At 40.0% G+C, this 26329-nt stretch overlaps 1 protein-coding gene across 5 annotated transcripts in view; it reads right to left on the bottom strand.

Annotated features, from left to right (window-relative positions):
* The window catches only part of il1rapl1a (interleukin 1 receptor accessory protein-like 1a), a 174620-nt gene that overhangs the window by 72602 nt on the left and 75689 nt on the right, over window positions 1–26329 (bottom strand). For all 5 annotated transcript variants that reach the window (XM_040005297.1, XM_040005295.1, XM_040005299.1 and 2 more), the window contains exons 4-5: window positions 18833–19019; window positions 17338–17491 (exon numbers count right to left, since the gene is read on the bottom strand). In XM_040005297.1, coding sequence (XP_039861231.1) covers window positions 17338–17491; window positions 18833–19019 — 341 coding nt within the window. The remainder of the gene's footprint in view (window positions 1–17337; window positions 17492–18832; window positions 19020–26329) is intronic.

Genomic DNA, 26329 nt, shown 5'->3' on the forward strand with positions numbered 1-26329 from the left:
AAGCAGAAAGTAGAACAAGAGGAAGACAAATATGCGTGCAAATGGGAGTCGTGAGCTTGACATGTGAGCAAAGGAGACTGCAAGCATGTTTGAAGAGCTACTCATCTCTACAGTCCTTCAACAAATGCATTTATTAGCAAGCAAAAGCTCTGAAGACTTAAAACACGAGTGGCAATTGCATTTAGCTGTTTAATTCTATGGCCTCGTACGGCCTTACTTCGAGATTAAAGGACCTGTTTTGTCCACTCAGAATAACTTGTTACAACATAGCTGGAACCAAGGTGCCACCTTATCACTTACAAAGGCAACACTGTTGGCGAATGTCTAAAAAGGAGGACGGTTGGCAGCTTGTTGACGGGCAGTCACTATAGAGGATAAATGATTCTCTGACATTCAAATACAAAAAAGGAAAAATCTATTGGTGAATGCAACACTTTATACCAACTATATATACATATATACAAAGAGGGAAGGGAAGAGGGAAACACAACCAGTCATTCAGAAGCACATGTGGGGATTTTGAGCTGAACACTTACTGAATATTGTCTTTAATACTGAGGCTTTCAGAACTTTTATCAGTGTTTATTTAGGCATTATTATAGTACATAAATACAGATTTTAAGACCACATTTTTAGGGTTTTTCATCTTACCTCATTGAAAAATATTAAAAGCCAAATTACCCTCCTTTTTTGTATATATAATTCACAAAACTCTTGTGTCAAAGACAACAAATTATTCAGCTTTGATAAAAGGGAATAATCTGGCAGCCACTCCATACAGTGACATCTCCTAGAGAAGCACAGTCGACATCACATTCCCTAAAAATGAGGCGACATGAGATATCGATAGCTGCATTATTTGCATTTTGAATATGCCCACCTTCAAAGCATAGCAACAGAGGGGAACACTGAGGATTTGACAGTAATGACTAATCATGGACCAGTGATACAAAGCGGGCCTCTTCACAGGGAGCCTTTGATGCAGGTGAATCACATCCTAAACATACTTATTAGCAAGAGTGAGGGAGGAAGGGTGAGGTGGGGAGAGAAAAATTTGTTCCGCACGTTAGCTGGCATGCTTGGGTGCACGAGAACAGAAGGTTGGCATAATGAATTTTGGCGTGCAAGCGGCTGTTAATGAAATAAAGAACCCCACCCCAACAGAGGCGTGAATGTGTGTGTGTGGGTGCCTGAGACTCTATTCATGTTTGTAAAAAGTGAGGGCTGGTGAGAATTTACTACAGAGGAGAAGATGAAGAGGGAGGTAGAAGAGTGAAGGAGCAAAGTTTACTACTATACAGAACATAGAGGGGCAGGTTGTTGGACTCGTGTGGGCTGTGTAAAGAAAAAAATCTGCATCAACATTCACGTACAAGTACTGTGGCTCAGGGCCTGCGGCGTGTTGCCTCACAACAAGCTGGTCCTGGGTTCAAAACCCAGGCAGGCCCTCTTTGTGAAGTTTGTGAATGTTCTTGAGGCTACCTATTATAAAACAATATAGTGCTGAAGCAATATCATGATGCAAGCACTGAATGTGGATGTGTGCAACAATGTGAAGGCGCTGAAGTTGCAAACACAAACAAGTGATGACAGGTGGATGAAAGGAAGACACTGGCTGATCACATATGGCAGTTTTTATAGCCTGGAAGAGCCAGAGGTGAGCTGCTTTAGCTTAGGGCGCTAACATGTCAGTGAATTTCCCTACAATATATGCTAGAATGGCCTTCCAGACAGTGGGAGGATTGTCACCGGGGAGCAAAAGTATCATAACGTACCTGGTTTGAAGTGGCTCAGTTTATGAATCAAAGATTTTTGCTGAAACAGCATAAAATATATCCTATTCAAACCGGCCCATTTTCATTCCAGGCCATCAAACACTACGGTTTTGTCAAAGCTGTTAGCCACTCTGATATGCACAGGGTTTGCTTAGTAGTACTGAGAGCGGGTCTGTCATTCTCATTTTGTCACACACAGCTTGTAAAGGACCACTTTGCGCCACACTTAAATGCACGAGATAAGCATTATATATTTCAGCATGCAGGGTTCATGTATTCTAACCCAAACCATGATCTTCTTCTCTTTATGCAGTAAAAAGTTAGTGCACACAAGAAATTAATGAGTGAAAACAAAGTAAAACACAAAGATTCAACAACAGAATAATAATCCCAGTATCCCCAAGCTAGAGACTTGCGCAAGTGTGCAAACTACACCACCCCCGCCGTTCTAACCACCTGATGTCGCTGAATATTGCAGCATAGCTGTTTAAATAGTTAAGATATATTTAGGATATGATATGTTTTATATTCATGTGGCATATAGTGCGTTCTCAGTAGGCCAGGTGGTGGTGGCTCTGATGTGATTTTGAAACTCTCTGAAGATAGTCTGTCCCCACCCTCTCAACACGGGTTCTCTAATTGAGTGTTAATTTGGTGCTAATTATGTAACATGTTATCCCAGTGAGACGCCCCAGATGCCACGAGACGAAGGCGTGTGGAAGAGTGTGTAGAACTGCAAAGCAAAGCATTTAGGGAGACGCGATATGATGCCGGTTCTGCATCTGCTTCGTGAACTCAGTAAATCACAATGCTGAAAAAAAGAAAACAAATACACACACTCATACATGCCACATAAGGAAGCATTCAATCAATCCAGTAGTGAAAAGTGTGCTCTTTAAAAAGGCCATCCTCACACGAACTGCAGCTGCTTGTTAAACAAATATTCTTCTCTCTACAAGCGAGTGTTTGAATAAATCATTCAACAAACATTTCCCTGTGAAAATGTGGACCTTTAAACACTTTTTCTTTTCTTTCACTATGAAAGTAATAAACACTGATTCTGGGCTATTTTTTTGAGTGGTCGGGCCCGGGGTTGCGCTTTTCTCCCTCTGTTCTGTTTGCTCTTCAGCATACAGTAAATATAACATGATTAGGAAGAAGATCTCTCTGGTCTTTTATTCATCAAAGTTGGAGAGCTTCATGCAACATATACCAATGAATATTCTGCAGGGGCGCCGATGGAGGCTGTTATGATTTAGGAATATGTGTGTAGTGCTTGCTTATTACATGAGAATGTGAAGGTATGCACTTGACTGAGCCTGCTGCTTTGATCAAAGGATAATGCTCTCATATTTTAACCAGCTCTGGGGAAAGACCAAAAACATCTATACATTTCTCAGTGCTTATAAAATAGTCTGCCTTACACTCTACTGTCTAAATCTCTACAGACCTAAATCTTTAAGAGAGGTAATTTTAGATCTAGTCAATTTAGTTTATTGTAAACATTCTTTGAACAACATTAACTGTTATATTTACAGGAAACTAATTTAGGAAAAGAAAAATACATGTTTAATAGGGTATTGAATTTTTAATCTATTTTGAGGACTGTTAGTGTAATTGACTCAAACTAAGCTATGTTGTGGTAAATCAATTGAGGTCAACTAGAGATGCACTGTACTTTTTATAACTATTCCCAGTTTCTTATTAATGATTTTCTTGCAGTAAGAACAAGGATTTATCCTCTAGTGGGCTTTTTCGGTTTTTTTGTACAGTCTAATGATGCAGTCACATATGGAACTCACCCAGATACACTATTACTAAACTCCACTAATGATACTATGCATCTTAACTCAGTGTTATGGCTTACCACAACTTTGCTATTAGTAACATGAGTATACTCACTGCCCATAAAGCCCCTTTTCCATAAGTACATACTTGGTTCGACTCTGCACGTTTCGCCGTGGTTTTCAGGGTTTTCCATTAGTTTAGTTACACCTTGACAAGTTACACCTTAATAGTACTGGGGTGGATCACTGTTGCCCCCAGAAATGGCTTGGGTCTACATGACAGTGCTGGAAATATTGCTCAGAGATTTTGGGACATACTGACATCATAGCATCAAGCAGTTTTTGCAGATTTGTTGGCTATACTGATCTGCAGGCTTTTGTGGCCATTTGGGTACAGTGAATTCATTATTATGTTCAAGAAACCAACTTAAGATGCTTTGAGCTCTGTGACACATTATCCTGCTGGAGGCAGTGTACCCATCTCCTGATGGCTAAGGTCATAAAGAGATGGACATGATTAGCAACAATATTGGTTCTTCATGTTTTAGTGATCCTCAGTTGGTACTAGAGGACCCAAAGAGAATAACACCACCTCATTACACCACCACAACCAGTGTTGGTCAAGTTTCTTGAAAAAAGTAATCAGTAACTAATTACTGATTACTTCCCCCCCAAAAAGTAATCCCGTTACTTTACTGATTACTTATTTTCAAAAGTAATTAATTACTTAGTTACTTAGTTACTTTTTAAAAACACGATTTACAACCTGAAGAGGTGATAAAGCGATAGATCTTTCAGCCCAATTCTACTTTTTCTGCATAATCCATCATACAAAATGTAATCAAATGGAAAAGTCTCTTTTTTTTAACTTGTTTTATCAGTTTTAATCTTTTAACTTTATGCATCAAGCAAAAATTTAATTATATGCAACATTCTCTGACTTGAATAAATTAGTTTAACATTTAAACCTATTTTCTACACATTCCAGCACATAAAATAAAATATTTTTTGTGTTTACACTCACTCTTTCAAATAGATGCAAGTAAAACACAGCAGAAAATAAATAAAGTCAAAGACTCAGCGGTCCTGTTGCTCTATTTTCACCTGTAAAGCAGGACTAGGGTAGGCGGAGGTTTACCTTGGTGCAGGTGTGCCGCGGTCAGTTGAAGAATCCGCGAGTTTCTCTGTGAGTTTCCCATTACCTCGTTGCGCACTCGGTGCTTGCTTGGAAGTTTAGGGGTTTTTTTCGCTGTAAAAATAAGTTTTCTTCCCACGCACAACGGACACTAATGTTTTTGTCACTTTTTATGGAATCAAACTCAAAGTAAGGTCAGTACTTCCACGCTTTAAACGCTGCATGCTCATACTCTCTCCCACAATCGATATGTGATCCATTGTTGATCTGCACACAGCTGTTGTCACTAACGGCGCACTTGCTTACGTCACTGTCGTGAGACATTCTCGCAAAAAATCACGGTTTTAGTAATGCAGTAACGCAGCGTTACTACGGGAAAGTAACGACAATCTAATTACCATTTTTTGCAATAGTAATCCCTTACTTTACTCGTTACTTGAAAAAAGTAATCAGATTACAGTAACGCGTTACAAGTAACGCGTTACTGCCCATCTCTGACCACAACCAGCCTAAAGTATTAATACAAGGCAGGATGGATCCATGTGTTTGTGCCGTTTACACCACATCCTGATCCTAACATCTAAATGTTGCAGCAAAAATCATGGCTCAAACCAGGCAACATTTTTGCCAATCTTCTATTGTCCAATTTTGGTGAGCCAGTGTGAATTTTAGCCTCAGTTCCCTGTTTTTAGCTGACAGGAGTGACACCCGATTTGGTCTTCTGAAGCATTCCTCTTAAACCCTTGACATGGCATATAGGGTTATCCCAGTGCACAAGCAGTTTCTGGAATGCTCAAACAACCCCTTTTGGCTCCAACAATCACTTCAACAGGTTACCTTGACGATGTCTGGATATCTAAATGCATTTTGATGCAGCAATGTGACTGGCTGATATTTGCATAAACCACTAGTTAAATGGGAGGACCTAATGAAGTGGCCAGTAAGTGCAAGTCTTTTAAAATGACAAGTCAGAAAAGGTAACTTGCCAAAAAAGGTATGGCTGCAATTAGCTTAGTTAATTTGCTGCGAGTTATTTATCTGCAACAATACAACCAACTGATAATGTGGATTTATTTTCACCAAATATGGAACAGATATCTTTGAGAAAGAAAGAGAGCACATCACCCATTTCCTTTTCAATGCAATAATGGCAGGGGAGATGACTGTAGTTAGTTTAGCACTAACAGCACTCAGCAACCCCTCATTCAGCACTCAGCCTTGTCTGCATTCACTAATAGATTTCCTATTCTTGTCTAATTAATAAGGGAAGCCTTTTCCCCCTGAAAGGCTCCCAGAGCTATATTGAGGGGTGGAGAGGTCGCTTGGAATCCATCAGATGTGATGCAGTTAATCAGCATAAAGCCTGCTTCAATGCACTGCTAAACAACGACTGTAGGAATGGACCCAGCCTTCATAATGCACCACACCGGGACAGGGAAGTATAGAGATAATTCATAAACAGTATTGTGCACTGTCGAGTTTTTAGAGAAACTGCACTTACTTTCTTTATTATCTGTTAGGCAGTTTTTCTAGTCAGAATTTAAAATGACTAGCTGAGGAAAAGCAACATTGTAAGAGGGAGAGAACGCTAAAGGATTTGTGGGAGAGAATATAAAAAATTTAGAATGTGGGGGAAAAGCCCACAAAACCACTCGCATCCTACCTTTCTGAGCAACAACAACGGCAGCAGAGAGAAAATGCACAACTCAGGGAGAGAGGAATAAAGGAGACCAGAGAGTAGGACCATATACAGGACAAGAAAAAATGCTATGATACTCCTCACACCCACATCATTCTGCAGCAAACTGGCAAGTCAGTAATAAAAGCTGACTCAGTCTCCTTCTGCAGTGCACATTTTACTTCATTGTTCCATGCATTTGATTAAAGTACAAAAAAAATATCTGTTGCTGACACAGTGGGGAACAGAGATGGTCATAAAGACAACAGATGAGTCAGGGAGGACACTTCCTATTGATGTTGAGCATCTGACGAGCTAGACAGAAGTGCCAGATTATAATCTCACTAAGGTCAATCAAAAGCGTTAATCAGCATAATCTCACCTGCACCTACAGCCCACATATCTGCTGGCTACCTGGAGCCTGGCAACATCCTTCAAAGAAAACTGCCATTTGGGTGCTGCTGGCACCCGCTACCATCATCTAATCAGTCTCATTGGTACCTGATTCAGAGAAATCAGCTCTTCTTTAGCTGATACAAGCAAGGAGATTTGGACTGTGTGTCCAAGTGGCAATTGGTTTATGCAAGGAACAGGTGGAACAGAAACGCATTCATTTGCAGTTACTGCAGCTGGGCATGTATTCATGAGTGGGAATATGCAGTTCACACATAGGGATGTGCAGCAGTTACATGGATGCAGTGATGTGCACAAAGACGCTGTACTGGTGTACAAAGTATGCACACATACACACACTGTAGATGCTGACACTGGCATCTTGGACAGCCTCTCAAACTGTGTAGCGATGCCAGAAGAGGAGGAGAGAGAGAGAGCGAGAGAGCAGGAAAAACATCAATGCTGCTGTAAAGACATTATTTTCATTGTGTAGCAGGGAAAGTGGTGGCACCATAAAACGGTAATGACAGTTAAGGCGTTTAGTCACGGACTTACTGGAAGGTGCTGAAAAAACCCACACACCCATATTTTGACATACATAACATTCTTTGAAGCGTCAATCCTTAAAAACCTTATGACCTCATTAGTGGGCATCCGTATACCTTCACCTGTCAAGATGGAGTGAATAAAATTGATCTCTTCATTACAATGCAGTGTTCAGCTGGGAAACCTTGGGTCATGGCATTCATATGGATGGTACTTTGACACCTACTGCCCACCTAAACATTAGTGTAGACCAAGCACCCCCGATGGGAAAGACAATCTTTAACAGCAGTGCTCACGCCAAGTGGGAAAATGCATCCTACCACCCTTGCAAGGCTTTGATGTGGAGTCCAAACCCCACTGATCCCAATCTGATCGATCATCTAAAAGATGCTCTGGAACGAGCCTGATACACAGAGGCCCAAAGGACTTGATGCCAACATCCCAGCGCCAGACACCCCAAGACACCCGCAGAGACACAATGATTAGCAATTCCACACCTGATACTTAGCTCTTTGTGTGTGTGTCTATGGAGACAGAGATGCTTTGATTGGGCACTGTGTGTGTGTCAAAGGTGTATAGGTCAAGGGTGACATAAATCTTATGAAGATCATTAACTCCAGGGAGGGGAAAAAATGTGATGGTAGTTACAAAAGCTATTATTTACCCTTGTATTGTTGCTATTTTTTAGTTTGGTTTGTACCGTATTGACAAGAAAAACAGTTTCTATCATTTCACTCAAAATGACATTGTTATACTGCCAAACTCTCTGAATAACAGAAAATTTTAACCTTCCAGATTTTTCTTGGAGCAACCTACAAGGTCTTTTGGCACCCTGAAATATTGCATTATTAGATTTACCTGCAGGCTTGTAAAATCACAGACAGTCTCTCCACTCACTTTTTAACTGTTCTTTGTCCTGCATCTGAATGCAGTTGAGTAGATGTGCATATTAATCACATTAAGTGTTTGAAAATATGCCAACAGATGCTCAAAAACACCTTTCTTATCCCTTTATTACTCACATCAGGGCATCTCCATGAAGGCGTCCACAGTCACTGCAAAGTTTAGATCAAGTGTCTGGTGATTTCTCTGTTTTGTATTGTCAACGTTCCCTGTGGTTGTTAATGGTCATACTCCCTATCATTTAATTGGACCAAAGCCTTTCTTGAGTTTCTTTTCTTGAGGACAGCGTATAATGAGAGGGTTATTCAGAGTCCTCTAACTGACCTTCAGCCATTACATACTCTGTCATAAGAACTGTGCTGTGGCTCTTCTTGAATATAAAAGAACTGTGAGCACTTTCCTTTTTTCTCACAAGGAAAGGAAAGGAAAGGAACATGTCTGCAAACTAAAAGGTTTGCAACGTCAAAAGTCACAACATCATCAAATCAAAATACTGTAGCCTACATAGCAATGAAATGTCATTAGAATAAAAAAACAAAACAACCAAAAAACAAAAAACGATACTAATCTAAGTACAACATTATACTATAAGCAAGATGCTAACTGACAAAACTTCCCTGCTAGTTGTTCAAATTAAACCTCACACTGAGGCCATTTGCACTGCTACAGCTACTGCTGGGTTTAAAAATGAAACTACAGGAGCTCCAACCTTGCTGCAAGGTATGAAATTGTACAATAACTCACATGTAGACTTCAAAATTGAGAAAGGAGCACGCTATCTCAGTGTTCAGTTCAAAAGGACATTGCCTTTCATAGCAGGGTAGGACACAAATGGAAGAAAAATCATAGCTTTGGAGTGACTGCACGAACATGCACATTGTAAGGTACAAAAAGAGAGAGAGAAAGTGTCAGAGAGCGAGAGAAAGCCTAGATCTGTCTTCTCGAGAAAGCGAGGATTAAACAAACAAACATGTGATTTGCATCCGGAGGACAGTACGTGACAGCAGAGCTTTGTTTTTCTATTCCCCAGCAGTTCACGTACAATGCCGGGCTTAGCAGCAGCCTTGTAAGGACGGCAATTTCATTCTTGAGAAGTAAACTTCAAAATAGAGCCAGCTGCGGTAACATTTCTGGAGATTCCTGAAGAGTTTCATGCATTTTAAGAACCAAAAGTCCTTCTTTCTTATCCTTGATGAACAATAGGTGGTTCTGGATGAGATTGAAATGTTTGCGCTCTGCCTTTCACCAAAAAGATTTTGTGGTTTAAGTGAACTACCCAACAGGCTACCCAAATTGCAAAAATAAATCGTGAAATGTTCTGATAAAAAGCACAAAAAGGCCAAGTACACTTTATAAGTACTTCTCATCCAACTCCTAACAAGAGTTTGATGACAAGATTGTTGCCACTTATATATGTGACTACCTGTAACTATCTGTGGGATAGCCAGGCCATCGCTTGACCCTGTAAGAGTAGAAGCCATTATACTCAATAATGATGATCATTATCATTAGACTTGTCATTAATTTGTAGGGCAAACTGCTACACAAAAGACATTTAATGTTCTGTGTTGTTTGATGACTTCTTAAAGGTGACAGCAAGTCCTTCACCTCAGACATCTGACAAATTGATAAACTGCAGACAAGTTGTACAAACACATAGTTTGTGATCAGTTCAAGCCTTATAGACAAGAAGCTCAACCTCAAAGTCAGCTGACCATTGAAGAAGCTCAAGAACTGGAGGACTTGATAGAATTTTGTTGTTGTAGTCAACAACTCAGATAGAAATGATCATAGTTTGGACTTTATCTGATATGATGGGAATTTGCTCTAGTTGGGTTTGTATTTGATCTATCTATCTATCTATCTATCTATCTATCTATCTATCTATCTATCTATCTATTAGGGGTGCAACGATACTCGTATCGATATTGAACCGTTCGATACAGTGCTTTCGGTTCGGTACGCATATGTATCGAACAATACAAAATTTTTAATTTATTTTATCAACTTTCCTTCTGACGATGGTGTCTGTGTTGAGCGCTCAGTGGATCTGCGCTCGACAGTGCAGCCTAGGCGGAGTAGTCGAACGCAGATTCACTGAGCGCAGGGCAAGCTAGCGAGACAGAAGTTCTCCTTGCAACATGGCAAATTGAACCTCCCCCACCCTCATTCAGATGTGGCGTTTGGAAGTATTTTGGTTTTCATGTGACGTATGACCCTGAAGGTAAGTGCGTCATGGACAAAAGTAAAACAGTATGTTGGATGTGCCACGCAATGCTCAATTACATTGGTGGGAACTAGTGCGTTAGTGCAGTTAGCTCGTTAATATGTTGGCCGTCCAGCCCCACGCACGGGGCGATCCACGGTAGCTCGTTAACGGAGATTTGCCATGTTGTGGCTTTAACGTCATTTCAACGAGATTAACGCTGACAGCACTAGTGAATGAATATGACTGCACATTTACTCCAACATCATCCTAGTGCAAAGACAAGTGGAAGCAGACAAAAACAACAAGCACGCATGCTACAAACTTTACCCGAGTCATTTAGACAGCCGTTAGCACATGATTCTCCTTATGGGGACCTGATATGTTTAATATGCTGCTGAGAATATAGCCCAGAAGAAGCGGATAGTATAGCTTTTATTTTGGAAAGAGACATTTCTCTGTAATAAACTCTCTTTTCCAAAGATGAGTAATTCCTCAATCAGATATATTTATTTTGTTTATTACTTTGTTGTTTCAGCAACATTAAATTTAAAAACTGTACTTTTGAGTTAAAATATATATTTATAATTTTAATAAATGACAAATTAAAAAGGCATGAACATTTTTTTGTATCGAAAAAATATCGAACAGTGACACCAAAATATCGAACTGAACCGTGAATTTTGTGTATCGTTGCACACCTACTATCTATCCATCTATCTATCTATCTATCCATCTATCTATCTATCATAGTCTGAAGTACTCATGTTATTGGGAGGCCGTGCTATATAAGTTCAGTGTCATTCATATTGCTATGATAAGTGATATCAGTGTTATGAACGTTATGACTTATCCCTATCATAGAGGACACGTTCAGTGAAAGGAGACCATTTCACTGGACTCAAAAATATAACAGTAACAGGTCTTTTTAGACGTACTTCGTCAGCCACTACATAACACTGTTTAATTATTGACCCAGACTTCAAAAGGCTTCAAAAGACAGAATAATAATTTTAATTTCACTCATGCTCTTGTACTTACCCTATAGGCCTAGATAATGATAATAACCACAGACAGAGGGTGTGTATGTGGGTAGTGTGTGGTAGGTCAGGCAAGATTAATTGTGTAGTATGTAAATTTCATTCGTCACATGCAGACTGATGTCGATTTTAATTGAATTAAAACAATGTGAACTCTGGCCTGCTCAGACTCTAAGAGGACAGCTGGTGAATAGTGATGAAGTGAGTTGGAGAGACAGGAGGAGGAGAGGGCGGGGAGGTGAGGGGTGAGGTAGATATGGCAAGGGGCACAGATTAGTTAATGATGAGAGTGATAGTTGACCCTAAACTAATGAGCCATTTTCTTCCATCCTATACAGTGCTATTGTTTCACCAGTAACTGAGCTGCTTTGTAAATTTATAGGCTCTGAAAAGCATACGGATTTATCTGTATCAGCAGGTTGTGACAGATAGTAGGTTGCACTGCACATCTCACATATAAAGCAATTTTATATTAGGTGTGCCATCCTCTCATGGGTGTGATTGATGTAAGTGTGTGTGTACACAAGTGCACTGGTGTGTAAGTGAAGTTGGGAAAAGTCAACTGCTGGCGTAACACTTATCTCAGGTGTGATTTTATCATCTCGTCTCCAAGGACATGTACAGTAACCGAGGCTGAGAGTCGATCATGGCAGGCCAGCACACGACAGGCATCCGAGTTACAACGTATTCACGCAAGCACATAGACTCGGAGATGGAGAAGGTTTCAGCTGAGGCTAAACCCATCTCTTTTTCTCACCCCACACTTCTTATCTCTCACCTCTCATTCCTCATATTCCCACTCTATGGGATAATATCATAGCTAATCGCTGCCTCTCCATCCATCTATCCTCCTTCGGCCTGATAGATGAGGACAGAAAACAGACGGAGGAGGTGTGGATACCACACTCCTCTTTCACGTCTCTGCTGACTGCTTCTGCCTCCGCTTTTTTTCCCCTTGCTGCATCCACGGAGGCTACATCCAGCCGACAAAGTAAAAGTCAAGTCATCGCCTTGATAAATAAATATATAAATACATCACACAGTCATGCTCACACATGTGCATGTCGCCGGTTACATTTTATAAGGCTGTGAAGTGCACGCACTTCTGAAGGTGACCCTGTGGAGGAAGAACGGTAAGAAACCTTTTACTGCAATGAGACAATGTCCCAGCTCACCTCTCCCCACATCAGCTCCTCATTACACACACAAATACACTCGGTTTCTGTAAACTCTGATGGAGGAATCTTAGGTGTAACACTGCCTGCTGAGTGTATAAAAATCAGACACAATGCATGCCTATACAGCGAGGACACAAACAGTCACATATTTTATCCTCACAAATAAACATATTCATTCACTGTACATAAATCGAGTTTTCCAAGCATCGCCCCTCTTGCGCTGTGGACATTCTACAAGCGGTAATGTAAGGTAGACGATTCCTCTCCTCCCCTCGATTTCCTCTTGCCCTGTGCACCTCCAATTCACTGTGCCAAATGGTACATTTACATTGGCCATAACCTCAATCACCATGCTTGCAGGCTATGCTGAATGTGCAGGCACACATTTCTACAGTGAAGGGATGCAGACAGTGGTATAATGGGAGCAATAGATAGAAACCCACGCCCGAGGCATCCATCAAACCAAACGACTCCATTACAGTAAGTCCGACAGAGGCAAACGGTAATGTGCACTGTGATAAACACTAGGATAATAGTCTGTTTATAGTCCTGGACACACTGTTTCTGCTGGGAAACACTGGCTAGGAATACAGATAAGATACACGAGCACCAACCTCTATCTTTTTCACTCTGTTCTATCGCTTCTCCCTCTCCCTCTTTTTGCTGTTATCAGTCACTTTCGCTCCCTTGTTCTCTTTATCCTTTTCCGCTCTCCCTGTATAATATTTTCCTTCCTGCAGAACACAGAGCAGGCTGCATACATCAGCTGAACCGAGCTTTATCTGGTGTTTTACTGTTGTAGCATTACCATCACAGTACTGGAATGAGGCCTAAGAGAGCCATAAAAATTTAACAGAAACGATTCAGACGTAGAATGAAACATCACACAAAATTCCCACAAGTATGTATGTTTAACGTTAAAAAGACAAACTCGCAGGCACGCACAGATAAAGCGGCCCGCGCTCGTATCGGTTCATATCATAGGTGGGTTGCAGTTTCGGCTCGGAGACTGCTCCGTGTGTCTGTGAAAGTGGGAAGGGGTAAACACAGTTGTAGACAAATCTGACCACACTCAGCATTCCCCAGAGGAACCGCGGAATGGCCAACCTGCTGCTGCTATGAATCAATTATAACAGTACACAAAAAGGCACTCTCTTTTAAAGATGGGAGGTGGAGGTGAAGGCCCATGGGGGGCGGGGAAAAGGAAAATCTTTCCATCTGTTGATAATGGTGCATTTGTTCTCAGTGCACTCGGTTGCTGCACGGGCTGTACCTCCCTGCGTCTGCACGCTCAGAATGAGATAAGAAAATTTCAATGCACCGTGACATAAACATAAAATGAGGCGAGGGGCTGTTGTTTGTTTTACATTCCGATTAACCCGAAGAGCATCAGAGCTTGATTAAGGGGCTCCTGGATCAGCCTGATCTGTGAGGGCCTGTGTTTATGCTCATAGTTAACCTCTATTACAAGACTTACTTTATTCCAGATAGCAGCTCCTCTACTGCTTCTAATGGAAGTCATTACATAGTGGAGTAGGGTCAGAACACACGCACACACACACACACACACACACATGCACACAGTCTGCAGTGAGGCAGGGTCACAGCAAAGGCCAGTATCTATTGCGCTATATTTAAGATCAGTTAAACTTAATGACCTCCTTCGTCCTCTTGGCCTATCAAATAAACTACAACATTAGCCCTTGGATGTAGTTTGGCCTTTTATGTTTGCTGTCCAGGCAATGTCGGTTTTAACAGGATGTGATAAAATGTGGATAATCGCACACCCACTTGAGGGGATGATGGTGTAGGTTTATTATAGGAAATGAGCCCATGGTGAGAGGGAGCTAATCTGATTCTAACAGGAGACTACAGCTTTAAAAGAGGAGGTATCCCACTAAGGCTAAATCAAGTGGTACTACAGTATTTAGAGTATCCCCATATTTTTTTCTTTTACAACAGAAAAAGCAGAGTAGAAAATACAGAAGAGAACGCAGGCATTTACATGACTGCATTTCCCTGTCAAAAGAATCTCGCTAAACTGTTGTCATGGTTGATAGTTTTCTGCTGCATTAATGCTGAAAAGCATCGTGTCCCAAGTGTAAACTTTCTAACTCTGTTTTCATGACAAATGATGGCACTTTATGTTCTGATGAATGTGATTAAGCGTAAAATAGGTTCAGAGTGAGAAAATAAATATTCATTTTTATCCTCTTGCACTCACTGGTTCATTATTGTTCACTGTTACTTTACCCTAAAAGCTTGCTCTTCCCAGTGATTTACCATTTCTGTTGTACGGGCTCTCATACCTCACTCTGCGTGGAGGCAACATGTTGAGTTCACATATGGAAAGATAAGGGAAAGTAAATATGTATTTCACATGACTGTTGTTTCTTCTTTTTCTTTCTGCCTCTGTCCAAATCTCACCCTCTCCTTCTTTCTGTTGTCTCTTTTGTTGATTTATAATGCAGTAAAGGTATTATGACATCATCATTACAGAACATTAAGGTCAACCTGACAACACACAAAGATACCGCTAAAGTACTTAGAGTGCACAGCCAGCATGGGATTCACTCATGAAGCCTACACATTTTATAGCATTCAATTAAACACACCAACAGTATTATTAGACCATATACTCACAGGACAGTTTATTAGGTACACCTTTCTAGTACTGGGGTTGACCCCCTTTTGTATTTGGAAATGCGTTAGTCCTTTGTGGCATAGACTAAACAAGGTGCTGGAAACTTTTCTCAGATATTTAGGTCCATATTAACATAGCAGCATCAAACAGTTGCTGCAGATTTGACCACATCTGTGGCGTGAATCTGAACTCTTGGACATGGTGCAGTACCCGACTAGAAGCACCTTTCAGATGATGGGTGGCTGTGGTCATAAAGGGATGGATGTGATCAGCAACAACACTCAAGTAGGTTGTGGTGTCCAGTCATTTTTAGTGCACTGAGTTGCTGCCATGTGATTGGATAATTAGAGATTTCTTTTAAACGAGCACTTGAACAGGTATGCTAAGGTGTGCACTATGAATTCAAAACAACTTAAAACAAAATCTATCAAAAACAATTTAAAAAGTAAACTTAGCCAAGGTGAATTGTTGTGGTACCAAAAGATGAAGGGATTTAATTCACCTTTCACTAAAAAAATGCAGAAACAACAAAGTTTCTTTTAGGGCACACTGGCAAGGTAAAGTCCTCAGAGTTTGCTATTACATTTTCTCCAAAAAGTTGATTAAATAAATAAATAGTTCTCAGCATGCCAGAATACCTTGAACTTTCTTTTGGATTGCTCCAAAATTATTTAAATGTATTCAATTTATTATCTAAATGCTTAGCGAACCTGCAAATTCTGCTCATATCAACTGTAGATACCACAATATCTAGGGAGGGAAAAAGGTTACTTTCAACACTGGTGATGTGACTTTGGAGCTATGGAACAAAAACCCAAACTGGTTAACAAACTGCATGACCCACAACTGAGGGGTACTCACGTACTAGAGTAATGAGTCAACCAAGCTGGGAAGGCTCTCCCAGCGATAGTAATGGCAATAATGCCAAATCTAATGTGTCTGCCTGTTGAACCCTGCCGTGGATAAACTGATAGCCCATCAGTCACAACCACAGCCAATCTCAAAACCACACCTCCAGGATCACTTTTAATCTTATCCAACAGCACACTCTGCTCAGGTTAAGACATGTAGCTTTCTCTCTCTCTCTCTGCCAGACAGCAGTCTGTGCACTTCAAATGCATAAACGCCTTCATATTACATAACAACAATGGCCAATTACTCAAAAAAGTGCCACTAAGGATATCAATCAAGTGTTCACAAATATTCAGTGTGGGGAAAACACCAAACATGCCCATGAAAAATCTATGCGGACACATTTAATAATGAAATCATATTAAATATTTGCATGTATCATACCACTATCCTAAACATCATCAAAAAGATGCGCTGAATAATTTCTTGTAATTGCTACATCACAACTGAAAACAAAGAATCCACTCAATATAGCAGTGTTAGTACACAATATACTGTAGCAGTCAGTATCAGACAGATCAGTATTCTTTAGGCGGGAACATTGAGTATAAAAGGGCAAAGGAAAAACTAGATTCACCCTCAATCCTCATCAGAGCAGTTAACCTGGCAGAACACACAAGCCAGAGCATCCAATTCCCAGGTTTCAACAGATGAATGCGTTTATTTGTCACACGCTCACCTTGCAGCTGTGCAAGGTAAAGAGAAAAAAAAAGGAGTGAGAGATGTATAGAAACAAAGAGTAAGCGCACTGTAAATCTACTGACCTTGGTCCTGGCTCTTTAGCTCTCTGTGTGAACGAGTTTAGCCTATAGCCTTAAATATTTCAACACTGCTTAGCTGACTGGAAAGTGCTGAGTTAGAAGGAGGGATAGATGCCAGACCACAGCATTCACCTCCCTCCAACAATTAACACAACAGCAGGACATCATTGCCATACCCTGTGGTATTTGTGTGTGTGTTTGTATGAGTGTGTGTGCATGGCTACGTGTGTATCTTTGTTACAATCCTCTCCTTTTATTCAACTGTCTACTATAATTACTACTCTGCTCATTCTTAAAACATGTGCTACTATGTGGAGAATTTGTATAAATGGCGCCTCTACATGCAAAAAACACATCTTCAGTTTTCCTGAGAACTTACCAGTTACTGTGAGTTCAGTCGTCCTTCTGACCACAAAACCACCAAACTGGACTTCGCAGGTGTAATTCCCAATGTCATCTTCTGTTACCTCTTGGATAGACAGAATGTCTCTCTTCTGGATGATGCTTGCACGCCACTGCTTTGGACGGCACTCCTGTGTACCAAAGAACAGGCAGATCAGAACTGTAAAAATCTATTTACTGATATATCACGAGAGGTGTCAGATGTCATATAAGTGACAAGTGTAAAGACGCTGTGGACTTTGTGTGGCCGGAGATGCAATATTCTGGGAAAGCAAGGCCTTGAGAAATTTAAGACCTGCAGAATCTTTTTTACAAATATACATCCATGAGATTTCAAACACTTTAACAATGCTGAGTGTAAAAAAAAAAGTGAATAAAGTGGTAAAAACACATAGCTCGTCACTCTGATATAATAATTTTATAAGCTAAAATGATAAAACTAAGCTATTGTCCTACTTATCTGATCAAGATTTATTGCACTGAACGGAATATTCTCCATTCAATATTCTACAAAGGCCACAGAGAGACGGGGAATTTTATTTACACTACTCTCTGCAGACAAAATAAGTGTGTTTGTGCTACATCCGTGCGAATGCGAGTATACGTGAGCAGGCAAAGTGAGTGACTTCATGACATGATACTTTCTTCAGCTCCTTGGTGCTCAGCCAGGGACAGCGGTGGCTCGGTGGATTCTATTCTACCATTGCTCTCGGCAACCTTCGAATTCAATCACGGAGGCTCCGCAGTGGTCCAAATAACTCCGGGTTCCAGCACTCCCAGTCATTACCAAGATCGTAATTGAATTCTGGAAAAACCTAGAGGTCAAGCCCGGCCAGCTAATCTACCGCTGATCTGCCTGTGATTAGTCTGGCATGATCCTTTCTCCGGGATGCACTCCGTTGTCCGCAGGCCATGCCTGACCTAGGAAAGGCAAGAACCCAGGTGATGGGGGCGGAGGTGCATGCTGAATAAAGATCAGGGACCAGGAGCATTTGGAGGGTATCCACTCTTTCCACAGGGCACAGAATGACATTGCACAATTTTCTTCTCATAGAGGTTTTGTGTTCATTATAAAAGCCATCTCTGTGGCTGCCCTCTGCTCCCTCCTCACTCTCTTTCGATGACTCTCAAAATGGTGTGGCACACTGCGAATGTGGCTTAAGGATTTCATTGTCATCATTTGCCTTTATACATAATCTGCCTAAGTAATCTGGAAACACAATTCCAATAAGGCTTTAAACACAAACAGGCAAGAAATTAGATGAAAACAAACCAATGAAGCACTGAAGAATATTTCTCGGTTGTATAATCAGAAAGACAGACGCCCCCTTCTTTCTGACAAATAAGAGGATTCAGGAAACAAAAATATCACTGAGCCTCCAGGCAAGGATAAAATAATGATGCAAAGATCATATGGCAGAAGAAACATAATCACATATTAACGAGCACGCTCAGTCGAACAGCAAGCTCACCTTGGACCAGGTGATGCCTGGTTCTTTGCCAGGTTCAACATAGTCATCTATGTCAGGACAGAGGATGTCTTTACTTTTGCTGAGCTCAGCCTTCTCCATTCGTCTCATTTTAGAGTTGTAGCACAGGTTTGTGTCATTTTCCGCCACAGTCAGAGACATGGAAACCTTCATGCAGTATGTAGAGTTCCTGTCGGCACAAAAGAACAGTGCAAGGAGTTAACGAATGAGTTTGATTAGAATAACGCTCTTATTTAGTCTTCTTTTATTGTCAGCTCAAGAAAAACATCTGCAAAGAATAAGAAAGAAAAAGGAAACTTTTTATATGATTTTTCTTTTTCACAAACCAAAAACGAACCATGTTTTTTTTCCTTTGATAGCTTTTCAGTTATTATTCTTTTCCTTTTTACCCCCCTCTGCCTCGCTCGCCCTCTTTTTGTGTTTGTAGTGCTAGCAATAATGGAAAATCAGTGGAAAACATTCATGACTACATTCTGAAATTTTTTTGGTGGGGGGAAGCTGAAATTGTTAATCTGAAAAAACGAGAAATGCAAAAATGGTCTCACAACAGGACAGTGAAAGATTCATGGCCTCTCGAGGACTCAACCCTCCCCCTTTTTCTCAGCAACCACCTGAGCTACGACCCGAGCTTTGATATTCGAGAAAGAAAGATGACTCTGTCTTTAAATTAATGTTATAAAAACGATCATCAAAGCCACATTCATTACAGTCCCTATCACCACTGACACATAGCTAAGAACTGACTGTAACAAAGTGTTCCCTGGTAAGCCTATGATACATGGCCGAAAATCTGTGGACACCCTTGCCACTGTAATAGTTTCTACTATTTTTGGAGGTCTCTCCACAAGATTTTGGACCTCAATCGCAGGAATTTTCTGGCATTTAGCTTCAGTGCTCCAGTTTCTTTCAGACTTTAGCAGGGCTGTGAGGTTGTAAAAAGTTGTAAAAAAAATATGTTTCTAGTTTGAAAGCACTTTGTAGAGATACTTACATGAAATCATCTCTAAAAAGATATATCTGTTTGTGAATATGCAGAGTCTTTGAAAGGGATAAGACTGATAATCGTATCCCTTAATCCTGTCCCTGAAGCTTTGTAGCTTGGTGCAGTTTGCTTGTAGTCTGAGTACTACATTCTGAGTACTTTATAAACAGAGGAATAAAGAGAAAGAGAAAAGGGGGGATATCATTTGATGAAATGCAATTTCCAAAACACTGTCTATCAATTAAATACAGTTTAAGACAGTGATGCACTCCTCAATGTATCTGGGGAAGGAGGAGGGAGTATGGTGATGGCTGTGGATGGGTCTGTGCCTGAAAAAATGAAAGACACTTTTCCACACAAGTTGCAAACAATGTTGGGAAAATCAAACTGGGATATTTCTGCAGGTGCTTTTCTCACCTGTAGAACACAACAGGAAGTAGCCTGGGTCAGACAAACTATCATTACTCCACTTGATTTAGGTGACCTTCTTATCTGGGCAGAGTGTGAAGGAGGCACATGATGTCCACTTGCTCTGTGTGAATTCACCACACAATTACCTGAGCTACTCTCACAAGGGCGCAAGTACTTTGTACTAGGAAGCTGGTAAAAGACTCCTAAATGTCCAATCCGACTGATTTAGACATTTAGGTTCTATAGCTAATGGAAAGTTAAAGGCTACGTGCATGTACCAAAAGGGCTGTAGCTTCAGTTAATGTGGAACAGCAAGCCAGGAGAGGTGCTTGTGGTCAAGAAAAAGTGTTCGAGTGAGTGAGTAAACACATCCAGAGTTTGTTAGGAACTTCCGATGACATAAAGAATGCCAATGCAGTAATTGAGTCTAGGGGTAACGAAGGCATGGATCCACGTGTCTGTGAGACTAGCCTGATCCAAACCATTACAAATGGCCTCACCCCAAAAGACCACATTCTTTTTAATGTGTGTCTGTCTGGGATAGCTCTCACTTGGTCAGTCACCTTGTTGGAAGGCTGGTTGTACAGGCCATATGGGCTTTCATTTCATTACATTACATTTATGGCTGGCCAGATGCTCCCATTCACTGTAAATGACGGAGTTTCATATGATCTATTCAGGTTATGGAAGCAATAAGGGAGTCCCCTCTCTCATATAAACACCTCTGACCTCCTGGGGCCATAAAACACAGACACAGACATGCACGTGTGCACCCACGCATCCATGTATGCTTAAAAGACGTGTGGCTATGTGCTGCTATGGAAGGCTAGCAACAGATAGTACTAAGAGGGACAAAATGAGAATACACTGTAGCTACTTGGAATCAGAGAAAAAAAAAAAGCATATTTCTCCTACATAAAAATGACCAAAAGGGCATCTAGAAGACGCTGTAGGAAGCTAAAGCAAGATGCAAGATAGCCCCACAGAGCTATGCCCTCTTGGTGCAGAAAACTAACATTATTGACTCAATACCTCCTATCTGGAGGGAACAGAGTGGGAAGATGTGTTGCTCGAGGCTTACAGAGTACACGTGAACAATACGCTGTATTTGTCTACTGTACAAATACAACTATGCAAACATACACTCAATGGCACAAACACGGGCATGTACATCACATTTGCATGTAAGGAAATTTATACATATATAAAGTCAAGCCAGAACCTGTATCAACCACTGAAGTGCCCAAGAAGCCTGCAGAAGACAACTCTGCATGTTAAATATTCACAGCAGGCACCCTGTGGCATTGTGGGAAGGTGTTGGTGCTTACGCTTGATTGATGGACAGCCGGAGGTCGATGCACACTCCTATGGTGTCGTTCACGTCTGTCACATTCTATTTAAGTATAGCAGCTTTAGATATTTGTCTGCAGCTCGTGGTAGCTGTAATTCTCCACATATTATTATCTAACATGTTGGACAGCGTAATCATGGGAAGTAAATGCACCATTTTTCGCATACTCTAGAATACAGGTTTATTACTGGAAGTATTATAAAATAATTTATCCACCAAAAGTAGAGAGACTGTGGCAGTGAAAGAGTGGGAAAAAAAGTCTGTTGGCTCAGTGACTCTGACTCAGTGTTACAGACCTGAGAGATGATATGCAGAGGAAAGAGAGGCGGGGAAAGAGCAAAGGAATAAAAGAGAGAGAGTCAAAGGGAGAGCATGGAGATTGGTATGTAAATTAAGTCACCTTGACATGAAAACTGGCAATTGGACTTAAATTTGCAGACAGAGAAGGACAAATAATCATTCACACACACGCAGACACACACACACACACACACACATGCACACAATAAATGTACGCACAATCTATCCACAGAGAAATAGTGTGGTGTGCCTCAGTATCTCTTTCTGAGAAAAACACCTGGAGGGCTTTAGCGAAAAGCTGGACTTAGAACCGATTTACCTTCAATTATAGACATTACACAACATACACATAGCTATAGGATAATGTATTATGTATACTGTACAGGCAGGGGATGTTAGGACAGTGACACATTTTTGTTGTGTCAGCTTTAGCCCGTTAAATTACAACACTGACTTTGAACTTTACAATGACAAGGACTTAAAAGTACTGACTAACAGCTTTGACAAGAGAGTGGTCATTATAGGATATATAATCATCGGTGCTTCTAAATTGCTGATTCCAGTTAAAACTTGTCCCCACTGCTTATAACAACCAAATCTGACCACAGTCATTTTGGTATAAATAGGTATATATGTATCCTTAATATTTAAATTTGGCATACAGGTACAGCTAAGGTCCCTAAAGGTTCTCATCTATATCTCACAACAGGAGGTATAGTGTCATTATGTTGCCTGGCAACCACCTAACAAAATGGGCTAAAATGACCCAGTTATACCGTTTATGCACCTTATAAAAGCATGTATCATATTAATTAATACTAAATAACATAAATTTGTATAAAGGCTGCAAATACCTAACAATGGACTAACTCTCAGACTAATCAATCCTGTAGCATGGGCATGTGTTATACCATGCAAATAGTCTTAAGAGACCCCTCATTACGTCTGCCAAGGAGGTTATGTTTTTGGTGGCATTCGCATGCATGTCATCATTCTGTCTGCAAACACAATAGCTCGAAAAGATTTGAATGAATTCTGATAAAATTTTGTAGGAATGTACAGTGCATTCATGTTGGCTTATATCCAACAAGTTCTTCAAGGCCCGTGTAATGATTTATTGGTTGAAAAATGACAAAACCCTTAACATAAAGGGAATGATATACAGATGGAGATTCTACTGTAATTTATTTTATTATCTACATTACAGTAAAAGGTTATAACTGGTTAAACATGTTACAATTTGTATACATGTGGGTGTTTTTTTTGGAAAGCAACATATACTAAATGTGTATTACTAAATATTTAGTTCTATAGCAGATGTGTAATTCTACACATCTACTAAAACCACATAAATAAAACATTCTTAAAAATAATTAAACTCATATTACACTTGTCTCTACTTTGCAAATGTTTTTACTGCACTACAAACTTCTTAAAGTAAACTACTACAAAACTGCAAAGTCAGTATTTGATATGACCATCTTATACTTCAACACGGCCTGAACTCTCTTAGGGATGACTTTTTGTAATTTCTTATGATTTTCTGTACATTTCTTTAAGTACTCTTCAGGATAGTTTTCCAGGATTCTTGAAGGACGTTTAAAACTGTTCTTGGGATGCTGGTTGCCTTTGCTCCATTCTCTTTTAACATGATGCTATGTTAAGATATGTCTTTGCTACATTGTGTGGCAGTGTACAGGATGGGAACACTGTCATGCTGAAAAATGAAGCCAGTGATTGAAGTTTCCAATCAGAAGTTTTCCAGTTAGTAGTGGATGATGGATCAAAATATGTATATTACAATATATACGCTCTGTCATTTGTAGGCTGAGCGCAGGCAGGAGTGGTAAAATGGAGGACCCAAAGTGCAAACTCCGGAGACAAACTCGGAGACAAACTTGAACTCAAACAGAACAAAACAAAACTAAGAATCCAAATAACTTACACAGGCAGCCAGAACACACAGCATATACAATAGTAGATCATGACACACAGAGAAACACAGAGCTTAAATACACAGAGGGAGCAATCAGGGAATGGGAAACAGGAGGGAAACACAGCTGGGGCAAATCAGGCCTAACGAGACAGAGGAAGCAAAGCCAGATACATTAGCATAAGACGTGGACCTTCAAAGTAAAGCAGGAAACATTACACAGAGACGCATCCTTGACACGGGGATACAGCAGACAGGGGAGACAGCAACTCTGGAGCACAGACAGAAAACCAGAACACTAAAACTAACAAAACCCACACAGAGAACCTAAACTAAGAATAATCCTATAACCCATAAGGCAAAGCTAGAATATAATGAAATAAACAGAATCAAGGAACCAAAAAACACAAAACACTGGGTCGACGACCCAGGCACCCTAACACCCTCTAATTGTCTATTTTTGATAACATTTAAAAAAAAAAATCATAGTTAACCCAAGTGTACATGAATATAAGTACCTGTATAACATTACAAGTGCAAACTGTTCAGTAGATACTAACGTCTCCATTAACAACTATTTTCTATCAAGGACGTTACTGATATAGCACTGACACAGTGTAAGTTGAAAACTTTCCATGTTGTAGAAAAAAAGAAAAATTCTCTTTGAGCGAGCACTTTGTGCAAACACTAAAAATTTATTATTTGCTATTAATTAATAGCTAAATACAGATTTTGAGAAAAGCAAATAATCTAAGAGAAAATAAAACAAAGAGAAGTGAAGCTCTGTCTACAATAAATTATAAATGCTATACTGTACCAGTGGCACATATTGTGATTTTAATTGAATACATTAATTATAAGAGTCAACAAACCAAGTAAATCATTATGGTTTATTAGCCAGATTATTAACTTTACATATTATATATAGAAAGCCAAACTATAAATCTAACCTTATATATTCAATTTTTGAAAATGTTAGAGATGTTGTTTTTAATATATAGTAGCATGGTTATGTCATTTTTTTATTCATCCCAATTATTATTATTATTATTATTATTATTATTATTATTATTATTATCATTATTATTATTATTATTATAGGGTTGTTTGAGATGTCTCCAGATAAATTAAGGTATACTGAAACTCCTATTTGTAATCTAAAGGGGGTGAAGAAAAGACTCCTCTTTACCTGCAGGGAGTTTTAGGGGAGAATGTTTGGGTCATATGTGCTACAGTGTGTGACTCAAAAGCTTACACTCTAACAAAAAGACAATTGATTTCAGCTCTGAGGCAAATCTCTTGCAGTGTTCTGATTAGGATATCTGAGAAGTTCGAAATCCTCTCAGCTCAACACAAGCAGAGAGGAAAACACAGCTGGGGGCACTTTGTTACGATTGCACTATTCTGCAGAATTATAGCATTCACAGAATTTCCAACACAGTGTATACAGTTGTGGCCAGAAGTTTATCAACAGTCATCATGGACATGATTGTTCTGACCTGTTCTTTATCCAAGGTGCAATGATTATACAGCATCAATCTTAAATCACTTTAAAAAGCACGGCTCAGATATATAGATACACTCACTTTAATCTTTTAATAAGTGGTGCTGAAGGTTTTACAATGTCTTCACATGGCCAAGGCCCATTAACTTCTCATTAGTGAGCACGATTGACTACAACTGGTAGTTTCTCTTTGTTGTTTGACAGCACTCATTGAATTGAATAATACTCTGAACAATGGGAAAGTTGGGAAAGAACTCAGTGAAGATCTAAGAAAGAGAAATGTAGATTAGCACAAGTTGGGAAAGTCTCTTGGAGGCATTTCTGAACGACTAACAATTCCAAAATGATCAGTTCAAACAATTGTACATAAGTACGAGTTCTACAAGATAAATCACCACTTTGAAAAGTCTGGAAAAATTGGCAAAGAAAATAATTTTGAATGCTCAGTAAGCATCTGTGCTCAAGTTTGCCAGGAACTGGTAACCAGTGGAACACCAGCGTGACTGTCCACAGTGAAGTGAGTTTTAAATCGCCGTTAACCAAGAAGGTTCCAAGCAAGAAAGTAGCCTTTGCTGCCAAAATCAACATCTTCAAACTTAACTGAAATTTGCAGTTGCCTACATGGACAAAAAATTACATTCTGGGGAAAAGTTTCTTGGTTAGACAAGTTAAAGACTGAGCTATTTAACCACAATAACAAAAGGTATATTTGGAGGAGTAAAGATGGAGCTTTCAAACATAATAACACTTTGCCAGCTGTTTAGCATGGCGGTGGTAGCATCGTACCCTGGGGCTATTTCGTTGTCAGTGGTGCTGGAATATTGCACAAAGCAGAATAATTAAAAAGGAGGACTACCTCCAAATTCTTCAACTTCATCTCACATCAAGAGCTAAACAGTCAGGCTTTCAGCACAACTGAATGCTTCAACAGCTCAAACACACATTGATTTTTGGAATGGTCAAAGCAGACAAACATTAAACTTTAGGAATGGTCTCCC

Source organism: Simochromis diagramma, unplaced genomic scaffold (assembly GCF_900408965.1).
Source record: "Simochromis diagramma unplaced genomic scaffold, fSimDia1.1 OVJJ01000501.1, whole genome shotgun sequence".
NCBI lineage: Eukaryota > Metazoa > Chordata > Actinopteri > Cichliformes > Cichlidae > Simochromis > Simochromis diagramma.